General features: G+C 35.5%; 1 protein-coding gene across 2 annotated transcripts; it reads right to left on the minus strand.

Annotated features, from left to right (window-relative positions):
- Positions 1-664: 664 nt before the first annotated feature.
- LOC147405286 (ARM repeat superfamily protein) lies at positions 665-26,976 on the minus strand. Of its 2 annotated transcripts, XM_086432952.1 has the most exons (24): positions 26,524-26,960; positions 25,497-25,595; positions 25,104-25,328; positions 24,874-24,993; positions 24,495-24,578; positions 24,352-24,411; positions 21,408-21,536; positions 18,401-18,462; positions 18,123-18,179; positions 16,984-17,107; positions 14,041-14,175; positions 13,032-13,112; positions 11,771-11,884; positions 11,506-11,585; positions 11,221-11,356; positions 9,035-9,184; positions 8,436-8,521; positions 7,501-7,688; positions 7,332-7,424; positions 5,526-5,713; positions 5,256-5,367; positions 3,418-3,575; positions 2,031-2,147; positions 665-1,312 (listed from the first exon to the last, which is right to left on the minus strand). In XM_086432952.1, the coding sequence occupies exons 1-24, from the start codon at positions 26,731-26,733 to the stop codon at positions 1,088-1,090; spliced, it is 3,033 nt and encodes a 1,010-aa protein (XP_086289078.1). In that variant the 5' UTR covers positions 26,734-26,960; the 3' UTR covers positions 665-1,087. The 2 variants fall into 2 exon arrangements, 1 of the variants encoding a protein (XP_086289078.1); XR_015175842.1 differs by lacking the exons at positions 665-1,312; positions 2,031-2,147 and adding an exon at positions 4,484-4,555 and having other exon boundaries at positions 3,507-3,575; positions 26,524-26,976.
- Positions 26,977-27,858: the final 882 nt, after the last annotated feature.

Genomic DNA, 27,858 nt, shown 5'->3' on the forward strand with positions numbered 1-27,858 from the left:
GTAATTCATGTCTTCCTTCAACTCTTATATTCTGAAAAGGAAAATGCTGGAGTGACATTAAAATTAACATTGTTTCACACATTGCTGATGTGGATGTGTATGGAATCATAGATGCATTTCATTGAGATACAAGTGAAAAACATCTATGGTTATATGTGCACCTCAACGTTAGCAATGTTTGAAACGATGTCAATTTTAATGTCACTCCAGCACAGCTCTTCCCGAAACTATGGCTACATGGCCTAAATGTAATTGTGGAGTTCTGTATTGGGAATCTTCTCTAGTAAATTTGGAAGACTAAAGTTGTCAAGTTATTCCCCGAAGCTTTGCATCTACGTTGCAGAGCAACATGGAATCCTCTTGGCACCATCTGAACCTGCCAACCAATGGAATGAAACTTGAGCCGATGCTGCTCTAGGTCCATCATGGGAAAATACTATGTAATTTTTGTTGGAGATGACATCTTCAACCTCACAAAAATTCACTTCTTTTTTAGACTTAATCTGTCAAATGTGGAATTGAAGTTGGCAGAGGTTCATGATGCTTCAACTTATTAACCAATTCCATTTGATTACAAATATTGGATTGGACTGATTTTCGATGAGGATACCACACATTCAGAGTAAATCATGTATGCAAGCACACCACTTACCATTTCACTAAATAAAACCAACACGACAGGATATCCCAACATGTATATTTCAGACCACAAAAGATGAGTACAATAAATCTCCAAAATTTTCATTGATTGCAACAATGAGAATAGATTATCAATTTCTATAGTTTTTTTCTTTTTTTCTTTTCTAATTTGGTATGCTTCAGATTCCTGTAGCATATTATAATCATCTAATCCAAAATTCCCCTCAAATTTTGAGGTGTAACCACAAAACTCAGGAAACAAATCAATATTGTACAAAGGGATTGGATTATATTCGAACTTTGCTGTGATGAGTAGATTTTAATCAGCCAGGCTGGAAAAATGCACCTTCATTTATTCACAGTAAATGGTACATGCGCCGTCAGCAACATGGAGATGAGCCTCAGGACAGAAGAAGGCTGCAAGTTATGCAGCTAAAGTGCACACAGGTCACGTTAGATTGGGAACACTGCGGTGTGTGTCGGCAAATTCTCTAATGATACGTTTCAGTGTTCTTCCCCCTTTCCCTTGCATATGCCCATTGTTATTTCTTCCTCCATCACGGGTTGTACTCTCAAGGTAATCGGAGGCTGCACTAGCGAGGGCCTTCATCCACATTGGCACTAGAGTTCCCGCTTCTCCCTGCTTTAAGTACTCAGCTGGCAAAGTCTGCACCTGAAAATAACTAAGGGGGTCAAGACCATAAGAAATAGAAAAGAAGCAAAAGACCAATGCACTTATTTATATTAACGTCAGTCAGTCAGGGCATTATTAATTCCACAAATGCAGTTCTTGGATCTATAAATGTCAAGGAAAAACCTGTTATTCATGTTCCTTTGATCAATGGTCAAAATGTAGGGCTTTGAAGACAATCAAATCCAACCCTATACAATGGCAACCAGGAACCCAAATCTTCTACTCATAAGTGCCACCCAATTTCAGAATATTGAAAGCGTGTTCTCTATTTTTATTATAGCTCTATGACAATGTGTAATCATTGTGTACATAAGCGTCATGTACAAGTCTTAGGTGTAGGGAGTTCGCCCACGCCGGGCTCCCCTGGGGTAGTCATATACATATGTGTGTCAGGCCTTATGCCATTGTACATAGTGTTAAGTGTCATGGGTCAAGTACTTATCCAAATAGAAGTGCGTCATGAGTGGCCCACATGTGGCCCCTTAGTCATTAGATCCTCGGTCTCCACCATGCATTCAAAACAACCAATAAAATCCATGTCTTTAAGAGATGTATGTTGCGCACTTGTGCACCAGTTCTTAGATGTAATTTATTAAATAACAATGACAATAGCCAAGAGAAATTTTGAGATTGTAGAATAATTCTGTAAAAGGAAATGGGACCGCTTTAAACATAAGAGGCAATGATAGAGACAAACCGTTGAGTGCAGCCATCCATGTAAAGACTCCCAGGAAAGAACTGTCATCCAGGTTGTTCTCTCAGCCAAACTGCAGATAGCTGCTAATTGTTGCAAGATTGTTGCAGACTTGTGAACCTGATAAAAAAAAATGGTGGAGCAACCATTGTTCCTTAGTTAGGAGAAAGCAACAGTAAAATGCAGAAATGTGAAGGACTTTTGTTGTATCCCACTATGTGTAAGCACAATATGAGACATGTCACAACTATTTTATGACTTTGGATGCTTTTGAAAATCCTTTTTCTTGACATACTAACAGAAGCCTTCATGAGAGCAGAAAATTTTTAGCTGTCTTGGTATCATCAAGGTAGGATGAATTAATGAAAAGAACGCATACTTAAAGGGAATTTGCAAAGAAAATCAAATCAAGGGTTCACAAGCACAAAGAGAAGTAGAGGACAACCAACAGTCAGTAACCCAATGAAGTCTAACCGTGAGTTACTCCGGGGGTTTCAACATTCACATACAGTTGGATCACAGAGCCAGGTGATGGAAAAGGAGGACTGCACAAAAATTATATAAAATTCTTTGTTTTAGTCATGCACAAAAATGCAACTTGGGGAAAGGTCAATAGCACCACCTAAGAAAAAGGTCGCTGTACAATAAAGCATGAGCCTATAGGCCTGGTTTTTTCGCTCCCCAGGTGTTGAAGTAGTACTCTTTGTTAAAAAATTACATCAGTAATGATAGAACATATTAAAATACCTAAAATCTATCTTCCTCATCTCTCCAAGTGTTCTCAATCATTCTCCTCTTCCCTCTCCAACTCCCTAAAACCTCTCCCACTCTTATCTAAAATGTACATCCATCACATACATTTCACTCCTCTTTCTAAAAACTAGTCAGGATCATATACTCCAGAGAGCAGGTCAGCTACTCAACTCCACATCTCCTTTGTTCAGAACATGGCACTCTTTGAGCTCATTGACCCATGAATGTTTGTCCCATCCATTGATAGTTCCACTACTACACATAAAAAATCAGCTAGATTATTGATTTCCAGCCATCAGATTTGAACTTTTTTTCTATTGTAGGCCTGTTTTAAAAGCCCATTGTTTTTCCTCTCTTTTTTTCGTTTAGAGGGCTAGTATTGAATGGAGAAACATGATTCATGTTGATGTTGATCATGAACATTGTAATTTTATAACAAGCCTTTTTTTGGACGCATTAGCCATTCAGGAATCTAGAAATTATATGTTCATGCCATGTCTAAAAAGTTCACAGGTTATAGATACTCAATTCTAAATAACATAAACCAGATCCAAAATCAACTGATATACTTGCATATTTAGATTAGAATATCATGTTCCTCTTCTCCATGACTAAGAAAGAAGGAAAATATATTTACCCTTGACATTGCTGGAACACCGAGTAAAGCATACACCACGTTAGATACAAGTCCCTCACCACAATGACATATGACCTGAATTACCACTGAACCGAATGAGCCTTCAGTAGGACAAGCCATGGACTCCAGCACTGATGTTAGGCCAACCTCTAAGAAACCTGCAAAGCTCGAGGAAATGTGAGGACTGACATGCTACATCATTGAAAGAGCAATCCACAGCTACAAAAAATTAAAGGTGAAACATATGCAAAACTGACTGGCTCATGATGATACCAGCACTTAACTTTAGACCTTTCAGCTATAAGTGTTGAGGTTGCTTCCAAGAAGGCAACCTAATGTCAAACAACTTGAAGGATGATTATAAAACTTAGTATACTTTTTTTTTTTTGGATAGATTTAACTGTGAAGAGGAGTTTTGATCCTAGGTCTGTGGCATTACCATGCACAGACTTTACCACCTCACTATGGTGACCCCTTCCTTCAGAATAAAAAACTTTGGTAACAGGATAAACAGACTGACTCAAAGGGAAAATGCACCTAGCAACTTAAACAATAAAGTTAACTTCTGAAAATAGTAGAAAAAAGTGGGATCAAATTAGTGTGTGGGCATGTTGACCACTTAGTTGTTTTCATGGTGATGTAATGGTAATCCATAGTTAACCCCTGTTTAACTCCTACTCATAGTGCCCGAATGGATAATCATCATCCTCAAAAATCAGTCCATTCCAACTTAACTAACCAAATAAAAGTTACTTGAAGTAATGGTTTAACTGAACAACCCGGAATTTTCAGCTTCTAATCAATTTTTTTTTAAGGTTAGGAATGTAATAATGGACTGATTTTTTTTTTTTTTTGCTTTTGTTTGTTTGTTTTTTTTTTTTGGAGGATGGCCTTACACTATATGGATAACTCATAGTGTGGTGGGACTGCCCAACAAGAGATCGATGCGGATCCCACGAGCAAAGTACAAATGGAAGTATATACTAATCGTAATTTATGGGGTATGTTGGTTGGACTTGACTCATGAGCACACAAAACAGATGTAAAGGGAGATAAAGAAGTTTACATTTTGTAACATCATTCATGTCAAAGTTGAATTCGAAAATAGTGTTCGCCTTTTGTTGAATTTCAGCCATTCCTATCAAAGCATACAAATTAATAAGAATTGCCTGACACAGTGATTTCCAAGCAATGACTTCCAACCCATCCATAAACCAAAAGCATATGGAAGCATGAGAGCCCCAACAAACTAGGCAGTTGAAAGTACTAATCTGGTAGACCAAGAAGATAGTCTACTAACCATTCAACAGATCCTCATCAAAGAAATATTGTAAGGTAAAAACTACTTATTTGATGGTATTAACCATACAATCTATTGTCCAGGAAATCAATAAAATTAATGCACAAGATCCAGAGAAAGGCAACAAAATCCTCGTAACAAGGACACTGCACTATTGGGAAATTTTTTGTGTCGGGCATGTATCGACACACAGAGACACTATGACACAAATTCCAGCATGTGATACTTCCTCCACCAATTTATTATGTTAAACACAACCATTCCTCATTTAGAAACCATTTTCTTATAAGATAGAACATTAAAATAAAGGTCGACATAGTCGTACATGTCAACATGTCTTAGGGTGGTTGACAAAAAGTCATTAAAGGGCCTAGTTGGTGTTACATAGATGGAGAGAATTACTCTGATTGCCATGTCAAATATATGCCTCCATTGTTTGCCTCACCCAATTGTATCAGATCTGATGATCTTTCCTTCCAAGCTATCCTTACTATAGTTAACAGCACACAGAAACAAGTGGTCAGTGTATGATGCTTACAGGACATATACGACATTGCTGCTAGTGCTGCTCCACGATGCATGGCTGTGCAGCATATAGCTGCCTTTTGGAAGGAAACCTCAAGCAGAGACCCAGATGCTGCCAGTACTTCCTGAAAAGAATATGATCAGACATGTCTGTTTGAGTTAGATTTGCTAGAAATGCATAACAAAACCATGAACAATGTTCCTGACTTCCTTTTAATCAGTCTTTTTTACTTGGAAAAATAAAAAAATATGACCAAAATTTAAATGAAAAGTGAACTTAAACCTTAGGACAACCACGAACAAGTGTTGATGTGAAGCTGGTGTATGCCTCCACTAGATCAGGCTCTTGATCACATATGTACGAAGAATTAAGAGCCATTATTGAAGCTGCAGATGTGAATCTTTCAAAGGTGCTAATGAAAAGTAGTCCATATTCTTCTTTGTGACCAAATTCTTCAACGACGACAGCAGCTGATAAAGATTGTGGGTGTGCCCCAAAAAGAGAAAATGAAAATAAGTATATCAAACATAATGGTCCATGATGTAATGATTGGAAGAATGAAACTAAAGCAGGAGTAAGAGTGTGTGGGACTTCTTCTCTGTCAACCCAATACCCATCCTTGTACGCTTGCTCGTTGAAAAAAAATAATTCGGTAAGGCAATGTCTGATCAGAGACGGAAACACAGATTCTTGGGATTTGGGATTTAGGAGGAATTTCAATGATTGGGAATTGGTAGAGGTTACATCTCTTCTAGATCTCCTTAACTTAATCCAATTCAGAGATAATGATCAGGACAGAAGGGAATGGTTCAAGGCTAAGGATAAGAAGTTCTCTGTCAAGTCTTTCTATTTTTGTTTGCTCCCATCGCGTGAGGTTTCTTTCTCTCCTATTATTTGGTCCACTATTGTCCCTTCTAAGGTCTCGTTCTTTATTTGGCTTGCCTCATTGGGTAGAATTCTCACCTTGGATAATTTGATTACTCGGGGGTGGATTACCCCAAATTTTTGTTATCTTTACTCAAAGGATGGGGAGTCTGTCAATCACATTCTTATTCATTGCTCCTTCGCTCGTGCTATTTGGACTTCCTTTTTACTCCGTTTCCAGATGGATTGGGTTTTTCCTTTATCTTGGTTTGCTCTTTTAAAGGGGTGGAGTTTGAATACCTTCTCTTCTAGGAAGAGTATTCTTTGGACTATCCTGCCTTCCGTCATTGCTTGGGGTATCTGGAGAGAGCGCAATAACAGAGTATTCCAAAGTAAGGAGAGCTCATCTCACAAAGTGATCTTAGAGATTTTGGGGTTACTGTTTCTTTGGTCTAAGATGAGTAAGGACTTTGATGGAGTTTGTTTTCAAGATTTTGTGTTTAATTGGGACGTTTTATGTGATCCTTAGATTCATGTCGACTTTGTTTTTTTTGTATTGCTTTTCTTTCTTGTTGTTTTTTGCTTTGTTGTATGGGGGGCTATCTCAGCCTCCTCTCTCCTTTTTCTTCATTAATAGAATTTATACTTATCAAAAAAAAAGAGTGTGTGAGTGCAGAGATGTGCGGGTGTTGGCATTGGCATGGGCGTGGATGTGTGTGCAGGTAAGTGTGTGCGCATGCGTAAATGTGTGGTTAATATTAGGAAAGGTGAATAGGTAACTAAAAAGCTAAAAAATAGGAGCTATGGGATATTGTCCTAGGTAATAACATATCATTTATACATATAAAAGATGTTCAAACATGGATATCAGTATGAACACCAGAATAGGAAACAGAGATACAACTCCCCGTTTCAAGAAGTCCTTAGTGGATATGGATACGAGGATCTCATCTAATATATTGATCCAGTGTTTTATTTTTTAGCTGCTTAGGCCAGGTATCATTTTTTCATTTTTTGGGGTTAATATCATATTCTAGAGCATGAGAGCGTATTCCTAGGTGTATGTTATCTATAAATGGCAGTGTTTCCTTGGTGTATGTTATTTATAAATAGTGTAGTGTCAGCCAAGCTATTGTTTGCCATTGCTAGTTTGCTAGTAACTAGAAAAATTGCCACTAGATCCAATTACCTAAATTTCTTCAACATCATAAATTGACATCTCACCTGTTCTGACATAGCATTCATGGCTTTGGAATGAAAGAAAGTTTGTGGATAGGCAATCTAGTACTCTGGGCAATAACATTAGAAAGTGCTGACCTGCAAATGAAACAGATATTGTAATTCTATAAATTGCATGGACAAGTCCCCGCAATGTGGTTCTAAGAAACTTTACCTGAGGATTGAATTGCTTGTGAAAGAGCCCGGCATGCTGCTGCAGACAAACTACCACTTTCCATGTGCATAGACCTAAATAGTTTCTCTAGAATGGGCCAAAACATACCAAGTAGCGCTAGAATAGTATCATTGTCAATGGAACAGGTTGAGGGAGAGATTGCAAGATGACTGAACACAGTTCCCATCCTGAAAACCAAATAATTTTTTACTAAGAAGCCGATGACATGTTTTTGAAAAAAAAGTTCTGGCATAACAAAGTTCTTGAGCCGTTCTTATCTGGAGAACAGAAAAACTGTTCTAGATCATAGAGCGCAGAAAAAAAAATTATTTATTTTACATGGACACTTTATTTTTTTAACAGCATGCAGCTTTTTGCTTAAATATTAGGCAAAATCCTTTAATACTGCTATAACATAAAATCATATAGTCTGGACACTGACTAAAGGGCCAATCCATAACAAATGAGAAGCTCCAGAGAACTGTTTAACAATATTGATATTGGAGTCATTCTAATATTATAGAGAAGCAAGAGTTATATTGCACAGTTCCAAGTTTATCTGAAACAGAGTTAACTGCCCCAAAGTTTAACTAGAATTTAGTAGTCAACGCTTAACATAAGTCTAACACATTCGGAGCAGTGAATCCTATACATTACTCCACTGCAAACATAACAGTAAAAGCTTCGTTTTTTTTTTTTAAGGGTTTTTGCCAAGCAACAGAGTGAACTAGCGCAGTTGATGAAGTTAGTGCATGCTGATACAACAGTCCTGTCTTTGAGAGCCGCTTTCACCTTTTAAGTTATTGATCTTAAGTTAAAAACAGGTTTACATACCAGTGGCAACACCAAAACTTACTCAGCATTAATAAATCATGTAGTGGTTTGGTTAGGCCAAGAAAAAGAAGACACTAAGTTGACAATATCTAGAACCAAACCTGTACAGCCCCCTTGCGGCAGAGTTCAGGGCTTGTGTGTAAGTAGCAGGGTTCTGCCTCAGTGAATGCCCGTTCTCTTCATCAACCTGGAGGAAAAGAAAATTTTCACCAAAAACATGGGTCTATCTCAGAAATAGTAAAATAGGAACACCCTTAAGTGGTATGCAAGAAATAGAATTTTTGAAGTGTGAAGAGAACTTCAAATAAAAACAGAATTAAGTTATTTAGTAAAAATAAAACTAAATTAATGGATGTTATTTACTATTATATATAAGTGTCATTATACTGCTTTACAGGACCTTTAGAAGTATTTAAATGTATGATTGTTTGCTTATTTTATTAATTGAAAAGAATATAACAATAATAAGGAACTGAGTAAAAAAAAATCAAGGAGAAAGACAATATTTTATAAGGCAAAGGTATAATGGTGAACAAAGGTCAAGATCTATGGCCTCTAACTCTGTTATTTTCATTATTGAAAACCTCAACACAAAGAAAATTTTCAGCCGCTACAAAGTAACATTAGTCAAACCACCACAATGATAAATAGGTATCTTTAAATAGTATCCAAGACGATATGAAAACGAGGAAATACTTACAAGTTTCTCAATGGCACCGTAACTAGAAGAAAGCAGTCTTGCCAAGGAGTTGTTCTTTAGTTCTTTGTTAAGAACAGAACCAATGATGAGAGTTATTGCACTAACAACTTCTACCTCCTCTTCCAAAGGTAACTGCCTTGTTTCCAAGCCCTAAAATAAGCATGGCTTGTTCAAATGACATGCTCATGAAACAGCAGATAGATTCAACAGAAAGCAAGAATAGCATGTACGTAGTCTGAAGGAAGAAAAATGGGTATTGTCCTTTCCCTTTAATAGTTCGATGGGAATTTTAAACCTTTTAAGTTTACAGATAGATGGAAGGGTAAAAAAGGGTGGGTCTATTCAGATAAAGCAACAAAAGAAATGAGTAAGCAGCATCAACTTAATTTCTCTATTTAATGTGCACATTGAAGCAACAGGCCTCTTGCAAACCAGTCTATGACAATAAACCGTTGCCAGTGTCTGGGAACTAGATCAACCATATCTACCTGCTGAAACCTGACCTGCTTTATTAAAGAGCATACTCCTATTGATACGAAGCATTAAAATCAGAGGGACAAAGAAGGAAGGGGGGAGGTCATCATCCAATTAACACTTTCAATAGAAGTCTTAGCCTATCTAATTAAGGCTACGAAAAACTAACAAGGACACTCCATTTTCTAAGAATTTGCCAGACATTGTGTCGTACCACATGTCAGACGTATGCCATGACACACTTTACCAAATAAATCCAGGATTTATTCAAAAGTTCTGTTTTCAGCTATTGTTTATATAGCGTTCATATGGTAGTAATATGCATCAGTTTATCAAATACACTCTTCGTATACAAATACTTAATATGAACTAAAGCAATGTCTATAAGTGAGTGAAATGAATATCAACGTGTCCCTATATCGGTCTTCTGTGGTTTAACTGTAGCACGTCTGACATTTCATACCCATGTAGGACATCACGCATCTTTGTGTCTTAATTTCATAGCAATATAAAATTAAGAAAACTTTAACTGGGTCATCTATCGTGATTACCAAATGCAAGTTAAACTTCAAATTTTCAATGATGTGACCTCAATTCATCATCATGGAATTTAGATTCATGTAAAGGGTTTAGAATTCATTTTTTACACTAGATATCAACCTGAGGTGGCCCTGTTCTTTCATCCAGGCTTGGGACCTGTAATGAAAGCCTAATGCCCACTAAGCCGGAGTTTACCTGAATTACATATAAAAAAAAAGGATTCCTCAATCAGATGTTGATGAGGATGCAAGTATAAAGAATTCTAGAAATATCTCTTTTACTATTAATTTCTGGTAGGGATCCTTGCAAAACCCAGATTGCCAACCCAAAAAGACCAGTTACAAAGTTCCCTGCATCGGCAGTCCTGGCAAAATACAGCACTTCCTGGTATCTCTTTTCACCAGGCATCTGGTCACATACATGACCAAAAGTTCCCTGCATCGACAGTTTGGGGTCCAAATGTTCCATCAAAGGTACCGTTCTTCATTTAGCCAGCATCTTTGGGTTGAATTCTCACATTGAGTCTGATCATTAGGATAGGTATGTCTATCCCAAATTTTTGTTGCCTATGCTAAGAAAATGGGGAATCAGATCATATTCTCATTCATTGCAAGTTACCATGGGAGATTCGTCACATTTCTCGGCCTGTTTGGTATTGCAAGGTGTGCTCCTTTGTCTATAGGGGCATTTTACGAAGGTTAGTTATCGCAAGATATGCCTTCTAGGTGTTGAAGGGGAAAATGTGAAGCCTAATTTCGTTTGCTATTTATTGGGGGTTTGGTTGGTCACCTTGGCCCTATTAATGAGAAGTTTTATCTTGATCAAAAAATCAAAACCAACAATTGTTGCATATTATTTTTCATCTTCACAGGGTTTGAATGTTAGTTGATAAACTGGTATGTAAGACATCATTGAGTCTATTGAATTTTCCTAGAATGCTTGGTGCAAGTGATCTAGATCAATTTTTGAGCACAAGTATGAATAGTAAAAAATAAGCATCCTTTCTCAATAATTTATTTATTTAAATTGAGAAAGATCATATATTACACAACATAATTATGAGTCATTGAGATTTACATTCGATGGACATTGCTAAGTTCACTTATGGAAAACCAATCACATACCAAAGAACACATAAGTGAATAATTCCTATAGTGGTTGCAGGATATCACCTCTCCTATCCAGATTAATATTTCCAAATCTGAGGGTTCATGAATCACTGAAGATGCATCCTCACAGAGTTTACGCAAAGCTGAGGCACAGGCATTTGAGGACATAGGTTCTGAAATGCCTGCGGCAAAAAATAATCTGAAAGTAGCGAATCAGTACAGAAAGGAAACATGTATTGTCAAATACCATTGTGCTTGATTATGCATAGCAAATATATTATTAAGTGCACAAGGGAGGAAACTATATTGTAAAAAGATGGTTGGAGAAGAGTAGGAACAGATTCTTACAGTACAGGTCTAGAATTAGTTTGAAAAGTAGATATCCACTTAGAATAGGAACCAACAACATCAGCAACTGTTCTGTACACCTAGAATGGATTGCTCATCCATAAGAACATTAAGAAATTAATTAAGAGCGAGAATAATAAGCCATATCAAAATGGATATAAATTCCAGAGGCTATAAAATTATTCTCAATAAAAGCAAATAAATGTGAAGAAATTAAGGTATCGATGGAAGGGAAAATAATATATATATATATAAGGGTACGTACAAGGCACATGAAGCCTTTAAGCTCGTCAGGTGCTATACTTGAAAGGATGGTCACCAAGCGCATAATCACGGATAAATCAAATGGATGGCCATCTTGTAGAATTATTTCTGCAACCTGAAATATGTACAAGATTATAGTTGTAATAAGGATGAGGAAGGAGAAAAACGTATGTGGTCAAAGGTGTGGTATTTCATTTGTAGTTACTATTATCAGAAACTCTTAAAAGTTAAGAGTTGGTTCCAAATGACTGCTAAGCATCTTCATGTGTGGTTTCTAAAATCGTAACCAAAGGCTGATCATGTGTAATAATTAGTTGCAGAGAAACCCAACATCTCAAAGTCTGTGTTTCCAACCGTAAAGAGATCTTTTATAGATATCAACCATTATTTTTTTATAGAGAAAATTTTGTATGTCAAAAGAAAGGAGGCAACTTAGATGAATCGCCCATCAGAAGACGAGAACGACAACTTCCAGACGGGAGGACAAGAAAACCACCAACTTAGATGAATCTCCCATCAGAAGAGGATAAGACACGGTCAACTTCCATTAATAGAACTCACCAATGACCCTGGACCATAGATCTGATTCCCATCATTCACAATGAATCTAGCAGTCAGGAGATTTAGACAGAGACTAAGAGGCAAGCGAATCCAACAAAATGTGCAGATTTCATCAAACTAACAAAAAAAAAACAGGTGGGACAAGGCAATAAATATAGTTTGTCTGATTGAGTGAGAAAATTAGAACGAAAAATATTTTCCCAGGAAAATGCGATTTGGAGGTGTATGAGTGCGTTTCACAGAAAAATCTTCACCAACTTGACTCCCCAAGAAAATGATTTTCCTGCCATGTGGGAAAATCCTGATGTTACTCTCATGATTACTCCCAAAACAAAAAACCATCATTTTGACATTTTCCTAGGGATAATCAAACACCAACAAACCGTTTCTGAGGAAATCCATTTTCTCTGGAACAATGCTTGTACCCATTGTCATTTACAGATTTCAAATCCACTTATTATCTCCATAACAGAAATTGAATGTATCAATTAGCTGTTGAGAGAGGCATCAACTGAATTGTGGGAACTGCTACATTCCAATCTGCATGGTTCTTACTCAATGTGAACACTTGATCTTTCTCTACTTTTTAATCAAACTTAAAGAATTTTAGTAGAACAAAATAAAAAAGGAGATACAGAAAAGGATAAAAAACAACTAACAGGAAAAACAACAAAAAAGAAAATCTAATTACATAAGCTCACCACATTTAGGGAAAACATTTTAGCTTCCACCTCCTTCCAAGGTATTGGTACATCTGCGGATGCCCATCCACCACATAAAAGCTACAATGAAATTTTTTTTTTAAAAGGAACAAAAAAAAAAAAAAATAGAGAAAAACAAATTGTCAATACAAGCAGCTTCGATCAAGAACTTTAAACAGAAGTGCACGACATATAGGGAAACATATAAGCTGGCATATGAACGATGCGAGTATTGTATTTAATGTAGCAGAACTTAATCAAGCGAATCTGAAATTGTTTGCTCTAAATATGGGTTGAATATTCTGATTCTTTGCACAAGAATGTTCACAAACAAAAGGGTGAAACTTTCTTTCCAGGTCAGATACCCTTTTTATTGGATGGGAACATGGGGCCTGCAATCATAGCTGTGCCAAGGTTCCTTTAAGAGAAAGCAACAGATATTGCTATCAAGCAAACAACATAGTATGTTCTGCAGTGATTAGGGACTTGCCTCCAATTTATCATTTGAAATCAGCATTTACAAATGACTTGTATGTTCTGCAGTGATTATAGATTGTAGTCCACTCTTAGATGAACCAACAGATACTGCTATCAAACAAACAACATAGTATTAACCTCTTTACCAATCAAGTCTAACATGATGACCGACTATTTGTGGTTGGCAGCACGAATCCAATCTTGCCATTCAACTATATATATAGTTATGACTTTTTTCAAGGCATGATTATACCCAGAATATGCCAACTAATACGCATAGGAGTCTAAAAAGCATAACACAAACACATTCTAAAATAATTTTCGGAAGAGTTTTTTTTCCTGGAGAAATAAAACTGAAGTGAAGATCTTCATTAAGACATGCCATTGTCACCCATTAACTCTATTACATAAATAAGGAAACCACCGACAGTTGACCAAAAAGTAATGGCAACAAATTATTTTAGTTAATATAATTTTATCACAGCTCTATATTTTATATACCACTAATAGAAGTAGTTTCAGTGCAACACACCTTTTGCACGAACGTAGGAGAGCCTAGCAGCTGACAGATATCCACAAATAGCTCCATCAGATCCATCCTAAATTGTGCAAGGCCATCAGGCAAGTCAAGTCTTCCATTCTCGCAATTAAACGTAGAATCATCTACCTGTCAAACATAAAGGTCCCAAGTTACCTACATTGTTGCAAACAAGAAAGTCAAATTATTCTTAACACAATTCCAAAATTGGATAAATGTTTTCTCTGGCAACATGCAAAAAGGATGATAAAGGTTCTATTATCTGCAATGATGGAGAAATTGAACATGTTCTCTACAGAACTAGAGCTGGATGACTAAAGAAGAGATGTGCCTCTAATGCTATGTATCAAAGAATCAAAATCCAATTAAAAGGAAAATTCTTTAAGAAGGCAGTAAAACTAACTATACTTTATGGAGGTGAATGTTGGGCAATTAAGAAACATGTGCATAAATTTAGCGTGGCAAAGATGAGGAAGCTAAGATGGATTTGTAGAAAGACTAAGAAATATAACGTTATAAATGAGCAGATCCTTCAAAATGTAAGAGAATAAATGATAAATTACGGGAAAGTCAATTGAGATGGTTTGTTCATGTGAAACAAGGACGATTACAAGCCCACATAAAAGGAACCTTCAAGTTAGAGGTTTTAAAAGAGTGAGAGAATGACCAAGAAAATCATGGATTGAGATTATGAGAGTGGACATGGACCCAATTAATAAATCACATGGATTTAGAAAGAATTCAATGCAGAACAGATTCGCACAACCAACCCAAATTTCTTCGACAATGATGCTGATAACAAAGGTGATAGTTTGATACACACTGAAGGTTCTTAAAAGGTTAGAAGAAGGGGCAAAAATGACATGGGTAGAGGTGGTAGCAAAAGATATGAAGACATGTGCCTTGATTGAAGGTATGGTCAAGATAGAGTTGTATGAAGAAATAGGATTAATTTTGCCAGCCCCAATCTCTGGGAAAAAGCATAAATGATGAAAATATATTTTTATGCAAGCAAATGTTATGTACAATCAATTATTAAGAATGTGTCAAGAAGTACCTATTTGAAGTGATATTTATGTAAGATCAAGTTCTAAAGTTACAACATATCATCAATGTTGACTATATTTTACAAAACTACAATAAATATATTATTGTAATGCAGTATCATCAACAACACAGCCTTATCCCAATAGTTTGTGTCAGTAGAAAAATCAGGTTCCACATTCCACTATAAGATCATATCTCCTCTTGAAGCATGTTTCAAATCTCTCTCACAACAATCCACATTTTTTTTTGCCCTCCCATTGCTAGCAGCGTCAACCACTAACGGTCCACTTTTTCCCATGAATTGAATATATTCACTAGTTTCAAATAATTGTTTTACCAGCAGTCTCCCAAAACCACTTTCTTTCCCATAATGTTTCATAACATCTAAAAAAAATTGCATTTTTAAAGGGTACTTTCCAAGAAAGATTGTACAGCAATACAACTAGAGCTTCTCAAACATAGGCCCAGTAACATAATTTGCTACCAAGTCACTATTGTCTATACACATATAGTAAAGTTCATATGGTAATACCACTAGACCTTCTCAAACAAAGGTCTAGTAACATAATTTGCTACCAAGTCACTATTGCTTAAATGCATCAATGCATATAAGAAAAGCATAGTTTGACTACATAAGAGAAGTCCCAAGGACTCGGGATGGGAATAGTCCTCTCAAGGACTCCTTTCCGGATCTTTTTGATTTATCCCTGAAAAAGAATTTAGTCGTAGCTGCATTCAAGAGGTTCGAAAATGGCATGTTCAACTGGGATTTTGGTTTTAGGCGAACTTTTAATGATTGGGAGGTGGATAGACTTGGAAGACTGATTCTTAGGGTGGAGAACAACTGCACACAGAATGTCTCAGAAGACAAGAGAATGTGGGTTGGAACTCGGGATGGGAATTTCACGGTTAAATCCATGTACAATAGCATTGTTCCAAGTAGCACAGAGAGTTTCCCTCATGCATTTGTTTGGGGCGGAAAAGTACCTCCAAAGATTTCGGTTTTCATCTGGATGGCGGCTCTAGGGAGATTGGCTACTTTAGATCAGCTGATTAGAAAAAGTTTTATTTCACCAAACCAATGTTGTATGTGTAGAATCCAGGCGGAATCAGTGGATCACTTACTCATTCATTGTCGGGTGGCACATCACATGTGGTCACATTTTTTGTCTTTATTTGGGGTAGTGGGCTGCTTTCCTTACTCAGTCAAATCGACATTGGAACTGTGGTTGACGTGGAGAGTTTCATTCTCGGCTTCGAAACGGGTTCTTTGGTTCTTGACACCCTTTGCTATTTGTTGGGGTATTTGGACAGTTCGTAATCGATGCATCTTTGAGGGGAAAGGTTTTTCAACGGAAGGTCTAGTTATGTCTATTTTGGAGCTCTTGTACTCTTGGAGCAAACTCTATAAGGAATTTAAGGGGGTTTTCTTTGAAGATTTTATTGTGAGATGGGATAGGGTTTGTTCGTTATCGTGAGTCTTTCTTGTTTTTGGGTGTTCTTTGTTTTCGTCCTTGTTTTGTTTTTCTTGTTGCTTATCTTTGTTTCTTGGGTTGGTCATCTCGACCCCCTCGTTTTCTTTATCAATAAATTTATCTTTATCTATCAAAAAAAAAGAAGTCCCAATTATTATTTTTCCTATTAGAAGATTATACATTTCCGCAATTTATGGAGGAAATTTGATGTCTCAAATAAAATATTTAGTGTCTTTTAGGCAACTAAGAGAATTTGCGGTCAGGTTGTGAAGATAGATCCTCAAGAAGAACATTTTACTAGTACACAGTGCACAAGAAACAAAGTACCAAAAAGCACTATATTATTTAGGCATGGGAACAGGAATCCTTATGTGCACTGAAAAATAGAACATGGTTGAAAGAGTACAATAGAAACCTGAGCACGCAACAAAAGAGCATCAAGTAACGCGGAGAAAACAGGAACAAACATGTCTTTCTTGCTTTTTATATTGTTTCCCTTGTCTGCATCAAGGCCAAGAACATAGCTTGCTAGACTACACCTGGGAAAAGAAAGTGAGACAAACACATGGTTATTACACTTTTATCCAATGTAAGATTGTTGAGTAAAAGTTTCTTCATACTCACTAATTACAAATATCCCCAGCATAAAATAGAAGCAATCAGTCAGTAAAAAATATACATGTGAAATAGGATCAACAATAATAAGTACAAAGCACAAAAAAGCATAGGAAAGTTTTAGTATGAGAGATAAGAAATTTAGACAGGAAATATATCTCTAAATAGAGTTGAATGATGAAATAGGTTTCATGTTGCTGACCCCAACATGAGGAGGATAAAGAACAGATGACTATGACTTGTTCCATTTCAATGAAACCAAAGCTTCTTTTAACCCTATTTATAGATAAGTGCACACTAAGAGGATCGTTCTTGCAGTGCCAACTTAGCTAAGTTGGTAAGACGTGTGGAGTGGTGTTCCCACATCCTAGGTTCGAACTCCCTTGATCCCAACAACACCTTACTAACCACTAACCATTTACCTACCCAAAAAAACGTGAATCGTTTTTAAATCTTTTAGTATGACATAACTTATAGAATCAGAAGTTTTAACACCCAATTTATTTAAATTAATCAATGAATGCAATAGAAAAGAAACTCCACACGGGCATGTCTTGTGGCAGAAATAAAATCATTTCTTATATGATGCCATAGTTAATCATTGTAGGGAGCCAAACTTTTAGATTAAATACAGCACAACAACTAGTTGGATACAGGGTCCATGGATTTCACTTCTTCCATGAGATCCCAGGATGAATTACAAATTTTCCAACAGATAAATCCTTTTTTTTTTAAAAAAAAAATTGATAAGTAAAAACTATCCAATGCAAATGGGGATAGGTCAACAGAGATCTAAAAAAAAGCTTTAATAGCCCGTTCAAATTTAGTACACAATACGGAAATCACAATTTAGCAAAACAATTCTTTGAAAAACCAAAACAACAGACTTTATACAAAAGGGGAAAAAATGAAAACAATAAATTGAAACCAAAAGCATACCAAAATTGCAATGTTGAGTCGGCTATCTCCCAGTCTTCACTTGGAAAAGCAACACAACTGCCATATATAAATGCACATATTACTATGAATGCAGTCCAGCTCTTGTTTCACATGATACAGTAATAACATTTAGAGCAAAAAAAATATAAGAAATGATATCATTATACAAATTAAATAATAAGATTTAGGATTGCTGGCGACAATATTTGGGATAAATAGTAGATGATGATGGTGATGGTGATGAAGATGATAATGATGAATAAAGATTTAGTTGCGACCTCAACAGTGCATCTGCAAGCACAAGTGCTTCGGTACTCGCTTCTACAATCAAAGCCGGTGCCTAAAATACAAATATTCATAAAATAAGTCAAAAGAATCAGAAAACAATTTGTATTTACTAAATGCAGTTCATGTGATACATAACTTATTCATATCATTATCAATGGAGCCTTATCCCAAAAATTTGGTGTCGGCTGAATGAATCCCATTCCCCTATTCAACTCTGTTCAGGGCCACATCTTCTATTTAGTTGATATTGTTCATACACCCGAAGTTCAGGGGAAAATAAACTTCTATTGGTTGGCTTGTTTGTCAAGCATGGCTCTAAGTTAGTGTTTGAATCGAATATGTCTATCTAATTCAAGAATGGTGTATTCAATGGAAAATGTTATGCCGCTGGAGGGTTGTTCTAACTAATTAATCAATGAAAGTTCTTCTATTTCTTCGTCGATTGTCTTTCTAAGTTAGGGCATGATAGATTAGGGAATATTAATTATAATCCTATGAAATGCATGACTAATTAACAAATAATTCTGAATCATAATTTTTTTTAAATGATAAGTGTATTGCACACACTCAAAATACTAGAAATCCATTTCTTAGTGTAATAAAATGTCCATGTCTGTTATATTTAATTCATAGTGACGTCAATGACTCGAACAATGTTAGAACTAGGGGAAGAAAGAGAAACCTTTTAACTTTCCTAAATGATCATTCTAGGTTTGCTCATGTCTATCTATTAAATACTAAAGAAGCTTTAAAATATTTCAAAGTTTCTGATGCTTTAATAAAAAATCAATTAAGTCAAAAAGACCAAAGCTTGAAGATCTGATGTGGGTGGAAAATACAATGAAATTGATTATTGAAATTTCTTAAAATGCATGCTATTCACAATGAAGTAACACAGCTGCACAACAAAATGGAATCACGAAAAGAAAAAAAATAGAAGATTACTAAATATGATAAATGATATGTTAAAAATTCAAAATTAAACATGAACTTATGGGGGAAAGCATTATTAACTGCTTCACATATATTATATATGCTACCTCATAAGAATTCAAGAATAACTCCTTATAATTATTGGAAAAGAAGAAAACCTAATTTAAATTATTGCAGAGTTTGGGTGTATAGAGCTTTGATTAGGTTAACTAACCATAAAAGACCTAAACTAAAACCTAAGATTTTGGATGTGCAATTGTGCATTTATTGGATATGCTCAAAAAAAGCAAAGGTTATAGATATTTAGTAATGGAACATTATAATTTTACTGATAAAGGTTTCATTATAAAATATAGATATGCAATATTTTACGAAACATCTTTTAATACTTCGACAAATCATTCCACTAATGAAGTTAATAAAGAAACAAGTCAAGATGTTGAAACCTACAAAACTAAGGATATTATTATAAAGAATGGTTCAACTAAAAAATTTAAAGATCATTTAGTTGTTAAAAGATGTAAGCAAAAGGAAAGTCTCAATTATTTTGATATATATGTTCCTATTGCCAGAATAACTACCCATATAATACTAATTGTTTTGTCCTCTATAATCTATATTCAATTTAGAAATTCACCAAATGGATGTTAACATTGCATTTCTAAATGAGGTAGATTCAGCAAATTTATCACAAGAACGCATTATCCTTTGTTATGATTAGAAAGCCTGATTGTAATGAGATAAGTAACTCAATGACAACGAGAATTGAACCCAAGCCTATAGTATCATCACCAATGAAAAGACTTTACCAACTAAGCTAGTTGGCACCTTTGATTTGTTGTATCCTAGATACTGATTTGTCACTAACTCTTTGTTGATCACGATTAACATGTTTGGAGCATATATCGGATTGAAGAAATAATCTTTCTTGTGCCTGGGATCATTTTTTTTTTTTTTTTGATAAGTATAATATATTGAAGAAAAGAGAGAAAACAAAATACAAGGAAGCCGAGGAGGTCTCTCAAAGAGCAACTAAACAAAGAAAAGCTAAAGCATCAATGATTACATAAAAAGTTCCATCTAAAAATAAAGTCATCAAAAGTAGTCCCTGTGAACTCTGTGTTCTGTTTCGACCAAAGGTACATCAAGCCCAAGATCTCCAAGAAACCACTGTGGGAGCTTCTCATCTTACTATTAAACACTCTGTTATTTCTCTCGTTCCACACCCCCTAAACAATAGCCGAGGGAAGAATAGCCCAAAGGAATCTTTTTTTGGAAGAGAAAGCATTACTGGCCTACCCTTCTACCAACGAGAAAGCATTATTGGCCTGGGATCAATTTTTACACTTTCCTATCTCATTTTTTCTTTGTTCCCAACTTTCTCCAACAGCCAGTAAGAAATCTACAGTCCACATATATGGTATTGGTTCTACTTATCATAAAACTTAATTGGGGGAGGACTTATTATAAAACCTTGGACTCCAAAACATCCCTCCATAATTCTAGCTTTGCGTTGACTCACCTCTAGTCCCATCAATTGACACTACATCATGTACAAATAAAATATACCAAGGTACTTGCTATTGAATATGAACAGTTACTTCATCTATAACTAGAGCAAAAAACACGTACTCAAAACCAATCTACAATGTAAACCAATTGTCAGTTTTGATGTAGTATTATTTACACCATTTGTAAGCAAATTATTACTTTATTTATCTCCCAATTAAAATTGGTTTACATCAAGGATTGACTTTGGCTATGCGCTTGTTCGTTCAATTTATAGATGAAGTAATTGCTCATATTCAAGAGAAAATATCTTGGTTTATGTTACTTTAGAGAGGGGCACCGACGAAAAAATAGAATTATGGAGAGATGTGCTGGATTCCAAGAGCTTTAGAATAAGTAGAACCAAGACCGAATAATCATTCTACAGCCATTGGACTCCAACACGTGTTCATAAGAGACGTGTTATTCAACTATTCATAGGATCACATGAAAACATTCATGAAATAAAGGATACTCAGGGAAAGTCTAACTCCAGATAGAAGATTGAACACTTACAGCTTGTCCGATTTCTGACATCAAGCCTGCAAGACCAGAAATTATTTTCTCATCTCCATTGGCAAGAGCTGGTAAGAGAAGTACTTCTTTCAGGAACTGTACTCTGTACAGCAAAGCCTGTGGTAGTCCCTATAAAAGCAAGGGCAATTCAAAGCAAATGAGATCTAGGAAAGAAATGCAATGCCAATCTTACATGGACAAGTTAACACTTACAATACCACCCCGTTAAAAACCAGAAACTAAATCTAGAAAGAGATTCAATAATCTTAAATGGTTGTTTTCACACTATTATCTAAACTGTTGAGTGGGTCCTATTTCACTGTATCCAAACAATTTTTTCCCTTCTGCTGAAACAAAAAAAAATGAAAGATATCAAAGTATTGGGGCCACTGTGAAAACTATAATATTAGGAGATCAACAAGTGTACAAGAAGCAAGTCATAAAAGTTGAATATGAAAAAAATACAAGTAATGGGACAAGGTTTTGATGATGATGATGATGACGACAATGACGATAGTTGAATAACACCCTAGAATAAAGACAAAAATCAGAGAGAAATGGAAAAAATAAAGAAGAGAAAACTAAGAGAGAGAGTATGTTCTTTTTTTGATAAGTGAGAGAGTATATTCTAACCCTTCTCGGTTATATATTTATAAAGAACAACCACACCCTTATAACTTTCCAAAATTATCATAAAAGACCATTCCACCAAATAACTCAACATTCCTCCTCAACCTTAGTACAGATATTTAGCGTGCCCAGCTTGTTAAGAACATATTCTAATTTATCTTAATGACTCATTTAGTGAGAATATCTGCTAGTTGACTTTTAATTGTTATAAAAGGTAAACAAATATCTTGAGAAGCAACTTGCTCAAAAATGAAGAGAATGTCGAGCTCAATGTGCTAAGTACGATCGTGTTGACTTGGATTTTGTACTGTGTTAATGGCTATCTTCTTGTCACAAAACATATTTAATTCCCCAATCACACAACAAAATTTTCATCCACAACAACTGTGCTACACCATGTGTTATGGCCTTGCATTCCACTTTCAGCACTAGATTTAGCCTACCACAGTTTGTTTCTTGCTCCTCCAAGTAACCAAGTTTCTTACCACAAAATTGCAGTGGTACTCTAGATTTTCTAGATCCTTAATCTCAACTCCTTGGTTAAAGATTCCTTCCATCTTTCTTACTCTTCACTTTTTTTCTTCTTATTTGTCTTCTCTCTTTTTTCAAGATAAGGAGACCCATGTTTTCAATGGATGGCATGCCTTTGACATCAGGCTCCTCTCAAAGACTGAGTGATTTAGGGAAGTTCCCAACATATTTAGGTTAATAATTGAGAAATCCTTGTATTTTCAAACTGATGACATGCCAATTGACTTAGGAATCCTCTGAAAGCCTCATTTTGAATGTTTCAGTAATATCTCAAATGTTTCGGTATCGTTTCAATTTTAGAGAAAAATGAAACAAGATTTTAAATCAAGGTCATAATCAACATGAACCTAAGAATAATAAATCATTTTCACTGCCTGAAAAAAAACCTCTTGAACCAAGTTCAAAGAGATGCTTAAGTCCATAAATTGACTTCTTAAACCTATAGAATTTTCCTTCATTGTTGGAAATGCTAAAACTAGGTAGAGAAGCCATATATACTTCCTCCTATAAGTCTCCATGGAAGGATCATTTTTTACATCGAGATAGTACAAGGGCTTTGGCAGCTAGAGACAGGACACACATGGAGTTCATCTTGGCTATAAGTGCAAGTACTAACTTGCAGTCAATCCCATATGTCTATGTCTATCCTTTAACAACCAACCTGGCTTCATACTTTTCATTCGACCCATTTGCCATGTGTTTACTATAAAGACCCATTTTCAACCCCTTAACTCCATTCCCTTGGGTAAGGCTATCAATTTTCATTTTCATTTACCATTCTTTATTAATGCCCTTATTTCCTTCATCATAACCTCACACCACTTTAGATCGGAAGTCTTGGAATCTAAAACACAAAGAAACACAAGACACGAAAGACAAAAAAGAATAATAGGAAGGAGAGAGATGCAAAGAAAACAAAATTTGATGTAGGATGTAAATTACATAAACGCTTTCATTTGCGTATGGTAATGCATTATTCTTGAGAAAAAAAATAAAAAGACTGCACAAACAAAAATGAAATCTTAGCTGGTTGTAGTGAATCTAAATTAGTAGATAGATATGCCACAATAATCATCCCTTATTGGTGCCAATTGTAGACTTGAGATTCCTTCATAGGTGAAGATTGGGTTGCACCAATAATAGTAGTAGCCTAACCTGGAACAATCATTGGGATGGTGAATGGACTAGACGGAAGAGAAACAGGAAGGGGAAAATTGGGAAGGGATGTCTCTCTTCTAACTCACAATGGTCCCTTCACTATAGAAAAAATAAAGCATGGATTCAAAAATGTGACATCCATTATAATAATATATTTTTTAGCAAAAGATCAAAATATTTGTTTTTATAGGATGTTCTCTTGGAAGGATACCAACCCCCCCCCCCCCCCCCCCCCAAAAAAAAAAAAAAAAAAAATACCCCCAATGAGCTTTCAGATCCAACTTAGTTTGATTCAAACCCAAGATATGGATTTCATTATTTTGTTGTGTTTGTGGATGACTCTACAATGCATGGTTGTTTCTGTTAAAAGATCGTTCTGAATTACCTCGTATGTTTACCTCTTTCTATAAAGAGATTTTCGTTCAGCTTGGCAAACCCATAAAATCATTCGTTCCAATAATGTTCTCAAATACATGTAATCAGTTATTTAGATTTTTTGTTATGATCATGGCATAATCCGTTAGATCAAAATAATTGTTACATATTTCAAGAACCACCCTTCAAAATTAATCAAGATCAATGCCAATATACATATATTCATAACCATGACTTGGAGCACCCATACCTCATGTCGACTTACAAGCTCAGTGAGAATTTCAATGGCCAGATCAAATGAGGAGGAAACCTATGCCAAAACCATACAGAAATGGATTGAGTGCACGAGTAACTAATCTGTAAAAATGTTTAAGAGAATATCAAAAAAAGTACCTGCAAAGAGTTGAAGACAAAATTAAGAAGCGGATGTGCAGTTAATGATAATGGTGGAATCTCTGAGAAGCACCCCGCACAAACCTGGAAATTCAGTTATATTTCATGATAACAACATAGAGGAAACAGTAAAAGCTACAAAACATCCCAATATAGTGCCGCTTCCAGCACGTGTAACATTATCAGAAAGGAATTCCCTGGAATGTGAAATTATTGAACTTCCACCTTAATTCCTAATTAAACAAACCAATTAGAAAGAAAGAGAAATTGTCCACCATTTTTAAAAGGAACATAGCAATACATTTGTGTTAATTATCATGTAGTCCAAATAAACAGGATTCCTACCAAAGCTTGAGTAGAGGTGATGAAATTATCTTACCCAACTCAACAAACATCGCAAAAGTTTTCGGTTCCTCTCATGAAGTTGAATACTATCCTCAACCCTCTGCTCAGATTGGTGCAGCAGGAACTCAAGAACTGTAGGAGTATGTGAGAGGAGCTGCTTAAAAAAAACATGAAGAACAGAAATTAAACAGAGACTAAAAGCAGACACAAAAATTAAGGAAACAGAATTTACAGTTTCTGGGGAAAAAAAGCTCCCAAACAAACCTCTTTGCCATACTGACATCTAAGGGTTGAACTAATTTTACAATCGCCAGTTTGATCCTCGACGACTTCTTCTGGAAGAACAGTGAGCATCTCCAAGACAGCAAAATCACCATTTTCCTGGCTCTGAAGGTTCTGCAGACTGGAAAAAAGCTTCTCGATGGGTTTTTTATGTTCTACAGCACGAAGTACAAGCGCCGAAAGTGCAAGACATATCTGTGTTAAGAGCTGATGTAATGGAGAAAACAAAGGAAGGCCGATCATCAATACCGCTTCTTTCTTTGCACTTAATAGTAAAACAAGAAGAGATGCATGAAATTTTAAATTTCATTCCACTTGTTTATAATAATATTAATTACAGATTTCTAATAGCATGTGTTTCAAGATATACGGCACCTGAGGAGGACCTAAACTGAATTTTTTTGCAGCCAGAAGAAGTGCATTTAACAACGCATCCTTAGCTCCGAACTGCAAATTATGTCCTTCATTTTGAATCTGTGAAGTGGAAACATTTTTAAAGAAATGAAGGAAAGAATAATTAGATAGTCATGATGCTTGGATTGACAAATACACAAATATGCTTCTTCATGTGAATCCAAAAAATCCAAAACTGATTGAAACAGTTATAGAAAGAGACACAATGCCACATAAGAGTTGCATAGCATTCATCGGGTGCATGTTCAATGTACTCGATAGATAGTACGTTAGTTTATTCATACAACAAACCATATGACTATTGAATAAACGAATCTAAAGATTCTTACCACGTCTAAGTAAGTCAAAAGAACTATATGTGTCCATTTGGGATGGAAAAAGAAGAAAAAAAAAAACAGAAATTGCATATATGCATGCCATTCAACTCTATTTATATCAATCCAATCAAAACCTCAATCATCATCATTTTCAGCCGTCATCTCGCTTTTTTATAACAAATTTTCCAAATTAGAATTTTTTGGTGAGCAAATTGAACATTATACTCGTATTCTTCTTCCCTTGCTACAAATATATTTTCCATATAGTAAGTAAGATAGGCCTAAGCCATCACAAAATTCATTCATTAATATCATTATTATTGTACAAAAGTAATTACTCCTTTCTGAATACTACTTTTCAAGATTTGCCAAATCCAACACACCACACCACACCCGCTTCTCAGACTCTAGCATTCATACTCTCTCTGAAAGTTCATGCAACGTAGCTAAATTCCCTCAAAAATACATATTTCTGACACCCACCCATCTCATTCTCATCATACTTACTTGATGGACTTAAGCATAAAAGAAATAATGCTGTAAAAATTAGGCTTTAGTTTGACATGTATACTATAATATTCAAAAAAACATGTCTCGAGTTTTCATAGTTAGTAATTATAAACGAGTGGAGTGGGGATCTAAAATTGAGGAGGAATGAATTTGGGGAGGACCTTTCGTTTGAGAAGTTGAGCAGCAAAGAACTCGAGTTCGAAATCGAGGAGGAATGACTGATCTGAGTTGAGGATAGAAGTGGCCACCTCCCACACAGCATCGGTCTGCTGAAACTGCACCAGCCATTGATTCGCTGCTACGCGGTTGCACGATTGCGAATCGTGGTTCAGCACGTGAACTGCCTCTGCCACTTTCATTTGCAGTTCCATCTCTCTTTCTCTCCTATTCTAATTTCTAATTTCTAATTTCTAATTTCTAAAACAAAAGAGAGCGATAAATGGAATTCATCTGATTTCCTGGAGATCTGATTCCCCTTCGTTAATCGCGATACATGATATATGATGATGGTGGTGGACTGTTAGGGGTTGTGTCCATCGCCGTATTACGCCAAAAATGGGCATGGAGATCACATAAAAGCAGATTTTACATTGAAAACTATTCTTCTCTTTAGGCACACCGTTACGAAGCCTAACGAGAGGGTAATTTTGTAAATCGAGTATTCTTGTTCGTACACATGTGTTCGTCTAGTTGGTGGATCCATAATTCTGTGAAATTCCGGATTGATCTGCCTCTTGAGTGTGAAAATTTTCTAGGTATCCTCTTTTTTTTTCTTTTTTTTATTATTAATGAGGTATGGAAAAAGTGAAGAGAAAATAAAGGATAATAAAATTGGATGGATATTTATTAAATATAAAGGACATTGACTACTATATCCTATTGTATTTTATGCCATATAGATTATATGTTGCATGTGCATATGGCACCACCATCATCTCTTAGGATTAAGTGGGTAAAAAGGGTTAAACAATAAAGTTGAAGATGTTTTAAAGGAAAATGGGGGAGAAGAGGACGCACAATAAGGTTGGATGGGTATTATTGGAAGAGGAAAAAAAATGAAGGACAGTGCATAAAGTTGAATGAGTAATATTCGAAAGAGGGGTATGAGAATAAAGACAATAAAATTAGGTTATTATTGAAGAAAAAATAAATAATTAATGAAAGTAATTCTCAAAATACATTCTTTATAGAGGGTTAAAATTTATGTTTAGTGCTCACCCATCATCGTCTTTAATCCATCATTTTCAACATCTCCTTAACATATTATACATTTTTTTTTCTAACTAAAACCAGTCACAATCCACTATTTCCCTAAAAAATCCTATCTCCTTTTCTGAGGTTTGTTGGTTTTAGTGGGTAAAGTTTATCAGAACGAGGATTAATGCTTTTATATAAGAGATTATAGACGACTGGTTTTGGAAAAATTCATATTTGTACTTATATCCAAATTTAAAATCTTAAATGGTCGAAAATCAAGGGTAAAACCTTTAGCCCAA

This window comes from Akebia trifoliata, chromosome 3, assembly GCF_017979445.1.
Source record: "Akebia trifoliata isolate Shusen 1 chromosome 3, ASM1797944v1, whole genome shotgun sequence".
In the NCBI taxonomy this organism is placed as follows: Eukaryota; Viridiplantae; Streptophyta; class Magnoliopsida; order Ranunculales; family Lardizabalaceae; genus Akebia; species Akebia trifoliata.